We start from the raw sequence: 8733 nt of genomic DNA, 5'->3' as shown, positions 1-8733 counted from the left end.
TTCAGCACAGCATTACCTCGACGATGTACCTACGCCCTGTTTTGTTTACCTTCGTAACAAGCCATCCCGGGCTTACATTTGCGTAAGATAATGGCCGCTCGCACACGGCGAGAGTTTCTACTGTTTGTCTTCGTGCTTGTCAAACCCTACCTTGACCAGCCAAGTTCGCCGGATCTCTCCCCCATTGAGAATATTTGCAGTATTCTGGGCAGGGCCCACCAAACAGCTCGAGATTTCGACGATCTAACGCGCCAATTGGACAGAATTTCGCACGATATTTCTCAGGAGGCTATCCAATATCTCTGTCAATCAGCGCCAAGCCGAAGAACTACTTGCTTGAGGCCCAGTGGTGGACTAATGCGCTATTGACTTGCCCAATTTGTGAAAGTCTTTCTCTCGAATAAATCATTCAATTGGTCTAAAATTGTAATTGTAATCTTTTTTTTTTTTTTTTTTTTTACATCTATGTCACATCTACCGACTTCCATCCCATTCGGATAATTCCTTCGTAGTGCGTTGTATTTTTTGTCTTAGTGTGAATATGAAATTAGTCCGGGTACATGTTCATTATTTTATAATTTATTGTTTACAAGATGTGTATAGTCCAGCAGTTGTTTCTGATTTCCCTTCTCCTGACCGATCTGAAGATCGGCATTATGGACCAAAACCGATTATGACAATGGGATCGCGTTTGTTGCAGGTGGAGGACGCGACGCGTAGGCGAGAGGCGGCGCTGCGCCAGCACACGTTCTTCCTGCTCAGGGTGCTGCTTCGCCGCGGAGTCGACCTCGCGCCACGGGACAAGGCGGGTGAGTACACGCTGGGAGCGCCTGGCATGTATGCTGTCTGCGCGGCGCGGCTGCTGTTTAGGAAGCATAGCACAAGAACGGAGAATTCAAGCACTTGCAAAACTACTGTAGGTAACAGACATGACGAGGTCGGTCAGCGAATACGTTTCACTGGCGAGTACATTTCACTCAGACTGACACACAAACGAGAGTCACAAGTCATCAGCGATCCAAGCGTATCCCTGCACTGTCCACTGCCAGTTCAAGACTCTCACTGCACTACAACAAGAATGTAGCACAGTTTCACGCTCATAACTTATATAGGCTGGTTTTCCTGAATGGAGACAAACGATAGGAAATGATACGTGAGAGTACAAGGAGCAAGAAAGATCATATGGACATATGGCTGTGATGTACACCCACTTGAAGGTGTAGGGAGATCTTCGACAGTGACCTCCATATGAGCACCAGGTGTCGGGTAAACCAGACGACCACGTCGAAAACATTTCTCACGACCGCTACTATCTCATCACCTACAACGGTTCAGTGCCTTATTACCCACAGACTATACTCTTCCTTCACAACGCCCACCTGCAAGATACGGAGAATCCCCATGGTATGGTGGCAACGAAACATCTGCACCAGTTCAGCCTTAGTGTGTGTGGGTACGGATTACTGATTACCACCTCGTGGGAGGAATCACCCTTCCACATCTATACTTCCTGCGGATGACCCTGCTTCCCTTTCTGAAAGACTTGCCTTTGGTGGTACGAAGGGTACTGCGGCTACTACATGTTGCTGCTCCAGCTTACTGCCACCTTCAGTGTGGAGATAAACACTAGTGCAGACAGAACATTCCTCTCCCCCGCCCCTCCCACCCTTGCCTGGCGTGTTCTGATGTGTGCTTTCCATCACTGAAAGCGACACTGTCAAAGATCTTGTATCCGCGCACTGACGTGTGTGTTCTCCGTCGCAACGCATTTCCGTCCAGTGCCGATATGACGTTTTTGCTCGTTATCCTCTCAGGGACCGTTTTCTGCAGTTTGTCTCCAATTAGCAAAATCATCCTGTAGAGTTTGTCCTTTCTTCGTGTCAGGAGACGAGTGATCTCGAACTCAGAACGTATGAACTTGGAATATTGTTAAAATCTGACACACACAAAAAATCTAAAACCATCAGTGGGTTCATGATTGAATATTGCACCCATTGACAAGAAATTCGAAATACTTCACTGAATTAGTTTTTGAATAATAGTGACACAAATATTTATGACTTTTCCGGCAGTTTCCAGCCTATATCTTCTCATTCACTGTACCTAACACGTGTTTAGCATTTGTAACTCATGCGCATCGAATCGGTGCGCCTGTTAAGCTGTGTGGGAGACTAGAACGTCTACCTCTACGTGGTGTTGGTGCTCGGCAGTATAGTTTGTTATCTAATCTGACGACATCACCATCGAATAATATGCTATATGAGCGAATGCACTGCTCGTCAAACAGTAATCAAGCAATTCATCGCACAAGCTTCAAAGGGTGGCCACCTGTATTGCAACAGCAACTCCGTCACAGTGAAACTACAATATAGATCTGTATTGACTACATTTATTTCTTAACGGTCGCCTAGTTTGAATCTTTTGTAGGATTATGAAATTGAAAAAAATACATGATAAATGTCCATTTTAGTAACAGCAGTTTTATTCTATCAATCAACAAAAGAAAAGATGACTGTTATTTAGCTATCGCCGTACGAATCTTACACTATTTTTAGCAAACAATTCACAGTAGGAAATTACTGGTATCTGACGGAATCATCCAGACCTTCGACGATTATTCGAATCTAGATGGAATCTGTTTAGCGTACACTATAGACTACCTAATCTGTGCACCTCACAATTAGGCAATGTGAAACGTATACTAGATCCCTCGTCTATAATCCAGTTTACTAAGGCAACACCAGCCGCTGACAAAGATGCAAAGATGAAACGGGTACTAGACCCTTCGACTATGATGCAGTACACTAAGGCAACACGATTTGCTCACAAGTATGCAAAAATGAAATGTACACTAGCTCTTTCGAAATATAGCCTAGTTTACGAGGGGAACACAAAGGGTGTGAGGTGCGTAGACAACGGGTAGTGCAAGACGCAAACCGCGACACTCAAAGAACACAGCAAAACACGCCAGGCCGAAGACGCAGAAGACGCTTTCGTCTCTCCGTGACAGGATAGCATCGCCGTCACCGACTTCTCGTCCCCTACTCCCCTCTCCTCTCACCCACAAATTTACTTGGAGGAGAGGATTCAAATGGTTCAAATGGCTCTGACACTATGGGACTCAACTGCTGTGGTCATCAGTCCCCTAGGACTTAGAACTACTTAAACCTAACTAACCTAAGGACATCACACACATCCATGCCCGAGGCAGGATTCGAACCTGCGACCGTAGCAGTCGCACGGTTCCGGACTGCGCGCCTAGAACCGCGAGACCGGAGAGGATTCCCAACTTTAGCCACAGTGCAGGGGAAAGCCGCCGAAACTTTTCTTCCATCCCTTACCAATCGTATTTCTCCATGCAGAGGTTGGTACTGGCTTAAAGGCAGCGACCCACTGTTTGGCCGAGGAGTCCTTCATGTCAGAGCGCAAATGTGACATTGGATGCTCATTCCAGAACTGCAAAAGCATTCCATTTTTCCACGGTAAACTGCAGGAACTGCAGGCCCGACATTTGTATCAGCTCAAACAGGATTATTCGATTCACTTCGCCTGACAATACCCCAGGGAAACACCGCGGACGAAGAGCAAACTTCAAAGATATGCAATGTCGTTCCGACAGAATCAAACACGTACGCCTTCCTGCTAGTTTCTGTGACTGCGCCCTTCTCTCTCTGGGCCAAGTATTTCCTGGAGTCCTCGTGGAGGAACTACAAAGCCATCTCGTGCAACTGCGGTCTGTGTTTTCATCGAGGCAAGATGATACTTTTAACTGTGACATACATCTTCTGGTGCATATTAAAGGAATATGGAAACAAAATTATTAACCGTCGCGCAACATTTGACGAAAAATTCACTCAATGTTTGTGGTTTACTTACGGATAACATGATTTCCTGATTTTAAGCGTTTTTGCACCCCATAAAATACATATATCGAAATAAAGTAAACGCTATACTTGGCTGTGCAGCAAAAGTAATCTAGGTCGAAGCGTTTGCATATCTATGAAATGTGCAGTTAGCGCTTTTAGGTATATTATTTTCATAATTTTAGTGCAGTTACTGCTCTTATATTAACTGTAACTAATTATCTGTGTTTTGGTGTAGTTAGGGGCCCATTGCATCTGATTAAGCTTAAAATTATGTTTCTGATAGTTCTTTTTATGTTACAAGACTCCACTGGTCCGTCCACACTGTTAATAACAGTGTGTCTGAGTTAGTGAGTTTCTGCCAGTTCTGCGGTTTGGTCAGCGGCAAGCGTCAACACTCCACGCCAAGTACCTGGCTGGGTTTTACCCACTGAGCATCGCGACGGGGGTACGTCTTCTAGCTTCAGCTGCATTCCTAGCCGGCAGCTCAGGGCCACACCTCGCTGACACCTGTCAGTCTCGAGCGTTTATCTCACCTCGGCCCACCTGCCGGGAGCGCAACCGCGTCTCTCTCACTCCCTGCCCCCCTCCCCCCCCTCCGCCCCTCCATCCGTCCGTCTCTCTCTCTCTCTCTCTCTCTCTCTCTCTCTCTCTGTCCCTCCCTCTCTCGTTCCATCCCCCTGTCTCTCCCTCTCTCCTCTCTCTTCATCCGGTCATCAGACATACTATTGTAGGGACGCCGACAAGTTCAAGGAGGTACTCATTCGAGGAGAGACATAGAATGCAAATTTACACGGTGTGTTCCGGTGAACTTTAGGTATCCCATAGGAAGAACAGCGCTTTCTCTGAGAACACATTGTGGCCGAAATTAAACCAGTGCGAAATGTGTGCGGTTTACCTGGAATGCGTTTAATGCACCCGTGGATCAAATGACAGGAAGTCAACAACGGTGTAATATTTTTATTGTGATGTAACAACAGGACACAGTGGACGTATGGTCTTGACATGAATTCATTATATATCTGCTGAACAATGGATACTGCACACTAAATGAAGACTTCTGCACTATAAATTCGCCTGGTCTTTCCCTCTGTTACTTTTATTGGTAGCTCAAGCTGAAAAGACAGATTTACACAAAGTACCGCGATGCAGTGGATGAGCTACAAAAGCACACTGAAATTACTACCGCTGCAATCTCTCCAAGAGAGCACATGTCTGAAATGATGCAAAGTGATCACACAAAGAGAAATCCACCTGTTCGTTCTCTAGGATAACATACTCCATGTCACACTTACAAATATTTTCTAGACTAACTGTGCGTGTCTTTCTGTCTGTGTATGCGTGTGTGTGTTTTCATACTGTACTACGGTGTCTGTGAATGGAAAATGAACAGGACCTCCTTGGCAGATTAAATATGTGTGATAAAAAATAGTCTGGATTGCTATTTTTTTAAACGATGACCCATTTCAAAATTTTTTTCAAATGGCTCTGAGCACTATGGGACTTAACATCTGAGGTCATCAGTCCCTTAGAACTTAGAACTACTTAAACCTAACGACATCACACACATACATGCCCGAAGCAGGATTCGAACCTGCGGCCGTAGCGGTTGCGCGGTTCCAGACTGAAGCGCCTAGAACCGCTCGGCCACTGCGGCCGGCCCGATCCATTTCAATCTGAGTAGAAGACGAAAGTGAGAAAAGGAAGACTCAGCCGTTATAATACAAAAATTTCGTGAATATAACATCGTAAATAATACCGAGAGTGGAACTACAAACAATATTAATACGCTATGAGCAAATTCATACCTCCTGCTGGAAGGCGCACTTTGACAGTAATGATAAGAATGTAACTTAAAATTACGTAAAAGATGCAGCAGAAGCCATGCGGAAGGTTACATGGCAAATAAGGAGACAAATTGACAAGTCAGTTCCGCCACATGACTGACTAGTCGACTGATTCAACTCAAATAAAATTCTTCCACAAGTAAAATTATTGAAATCGAAGCTACGTTAACCTAATACACGTCAGTATGTATGATGTGTTCCATGATAAAAGTATAAATACAAATCTAGGAAACAAGCTTTCATTATATTTAACATTGTACATACATTTTCATGTGTGTTTTTTATTTTTATTTATTTATTTTTAATTTCATGAGACACAGCTCAATTAAAGGACACATTTCATTTGCGTTATTTGACTCTCCCACCTACTAAAACACCACTTTAAGAACTTACGTTCATTTAAAACTAAAAATTAGTAGGGCTCTTAATATAAACAAAGATTAATATGATAAGAAGAAGGTGGTTACGAAAACAGCTATACCTTCTAACAAAGGAGCTGCAATATAACAGTATGAGAAAACACAGAGTGGCCTCTAAGGTGCGACACATAGTATTTGTATGTCCATCTGTGTGGCAGGAGGTCTTTGGGAAGACGACCGTTTACTATCGTGACAAAATAAAACATCTACAGCGGTCGTTATGACTTTTTTTTATTTTGTTGCGACGAGTTTCAGCGCTTCAATGCGCCATCTTCAGGCTGTAGTTGATGCTCTATGTTGGCAGTTGCCGGTTAGAGTGCTGACTCATTATCTACGTATCCAGTCATGCTGGCATCAGATGCGATATATATACGGGTCGTATCAACCCGTTCCGCGTCAACTACATCCTGAAGATGGCGCATTGAAGCGCTGACACTGGTTGCAACAAAATAAAATAAAATCATAAGGACGGCTGTAGGTGTTTTGTCACATACTATAGTAGGGTGAGTCTTGAGTGAGGCACAAGACATACAATTGACTATGTAACTATCTCCATTGCATCCTCTGTCTTTTTTACGTAGTTCATCTTTCAGTACGAGCTCTGATTTCCCTTATTTTATCGTGGTGATAGTTTCTCCCTATGTAGGTCGGTGTCAACAAAATATTTTCGCATTCGGAGGACAAAGTTGGTGATTGTAACTTCGTGAGAAGATTCCGTCGCAACGAAAAATGCCTTTGTTTTAATGACGTCCAGCCCAAATCCTGCATCATTTCTGTGACACTCTCTCCCATATTTCGCGATAATACAAAACCTACTGCCCTTCATTGAACGTTTTCGATGTACTTCGTCTCAGTCCTATCCGGTAAGGATCCCACACCGCGCAGCAGTATTCTGAAAGAGGACGGACATTAGTGTAGGCAGTCTCCTTAGTAGGTCTGTTACATTTTCAAAGTGTCCTGCCTATAAAACGCAGTCTTTGGTTAGCCTTCGCCACGACATTTTCTATGTGTTGCTTCCAATTTAAGTTCGTAATTGACATACCTAGGTATTTAGTTGAATTTACGGCTTTTAGATTGGATTGATTTATCGTGTAACCGAAGTTTCACAAATTCCTTTTAGCACTCATGTGGATGACCTCACACTTTTCGTTATTTAGGGTCAACTGCTAATTTCCGCACCATTGAGATATCTTTTGTAAATCATTTTGCAACTTGCCTTGGTCTTCTGATGATGACTTTATTAGTCGATAAACGACAGCGTCATCTGCAAACAACCTGAGACGGCTGCTCAGATTTTGTCCCAAACTGTTTATGCAGATAAGGAACATCAAAGGGCCTATAACGCTACCTTGTGGAACGCCAGAAATCACTCCTGTTTTAGTCGATTACTTTCCGTCAATTAATATGAACTGTGACCTGTCTGACAGGAAATCACAAATCCAATCACGTAACTGAGACGATATTCCATAAGCACGCAATTTCACTACAAGCCGCTTGTGTGGTTCAGTGTCAAAAGCCTTCCGGAAATCCAGAAATACGGAATCGATGTCAAATCCCTGGTCAATAGCACTCAACACTTCATGTGAATAAAGAGCTAGAGGTTTGATGGAATGTGTCGGTATAGGCGCGGCAGCAAACCAGGACTGGAAATTATTGGGTAGTCGAGTTTTGAATCGTGTAGGATCCTACAGAGGTGTTCGATGTGAGTGCGAATATGTGTGAATTTGACGAGATGTTAAAGGATCCACGTGCTGGTAGATAAACGGATACGGACGCGAGGGGGAGGGCATGGCTTTCAAAGATTTGTAGGGGCTGGTAGAACGTAGGTGGAGCGGAGTAATTGCAGCGCGCTGACGCATTTAAACGGTTATTCTTGCCACGCTTCATATCCAAGTGGAATGGGAAGAGGCTCCAACATGCGTTACAGTGGGAAATGCTCTGCGCCAACATTTAAAACTGAGCTACAAAGTATGGTTTACAAAACACAGTGAGAAGTGCCCTGTGCAGTACACTTCAGAGTGGTTTGTGGAGTATGTATATACACTACCTGATCAAAACCGTCCCGACATCACTAAGCAATCAGGCAATGATCACTGGATATCACGAGACGCAGACTCGCCGATATAAAAGCAGGCTGCGAATATTGTGTGGTCAGAAGGGAAGCAGTAAAAGGAGAACGGGTCAGGCAGGAGGACTTAGTGAATTCGAAGGTGGACTAGTCATTGGATGTCACCTGATTAACAAATATATCAGGGACGTCTAAACCCTCCTGAAGATGCGACTTAAGTGAAAACGCGAAGAAACAACCACAGCTAAACCAAGCCATGCAGACTTCATGTACTGACGGGCAAGAATCGTCGAGAATTGCGAAGGATGATTGTAAAAATCGCATGAAATCAGCGAGGGATCATTCGTGTGACTCAAAAAGCTACCAGTATTCCAAGTATCAGAATGACTGTGCGTTGGGTGTAAAAAAAAAAGATAAATAAAATAAAGGTACAATGCTCTAGCAGCTGCTAAACCACACATTTGTGTAGCCAGCGTTAAGCAACGCTTGAGGCAGTGTAAGTACTGAAACGAGTTTTTTGAGTTATGAACCATGCT

General features: G+C 44.0%; 1 protein-coding gene across 1 annotated transcript in view; it reads left to right on the top strand.

The window, feature by feature from the left end:
* Positions 1–679: 679 nt before the first annotated feature.
* Positions 680–8733, top strand: part of LOC124799041 (multiple C2 and transmembrane domain-containing protein-like) — a 377532-nt gene continuing 369478 nt past the window's right edge. Inside the window, exon 1 of the mRNA XM_047262579.1 lies at positions 680–809. Within this exon, the coding sequence (XP_047118535.1) occupies positions 680–809 (130 nt within the window). The remainder of the gene's footprint in view (positions 810–8733) is intronic.

The sequence above is a fragment of the Schistocerca piceifrons genome, chromosome 5, assembly GCF_021461385.2.
Source record: "Schistocerca piceifrons isolate TAMUIC-IGC-003096 chromosome 5, iqSchPice1.1, whole genome shotgun sequence".
Classification (NCBI taxonomy): Eukaryota; Metazoa; Arthropoda; class Insecta; order Orthoptera; family Acrididae; genus Schistocerca; species Schistocerca piceifrons.
The sequence above is the reverse complement of the archived record's forward strand: the minus strand, read 5'-3'. Positions and strand labels throughout refer to the sequence as shown.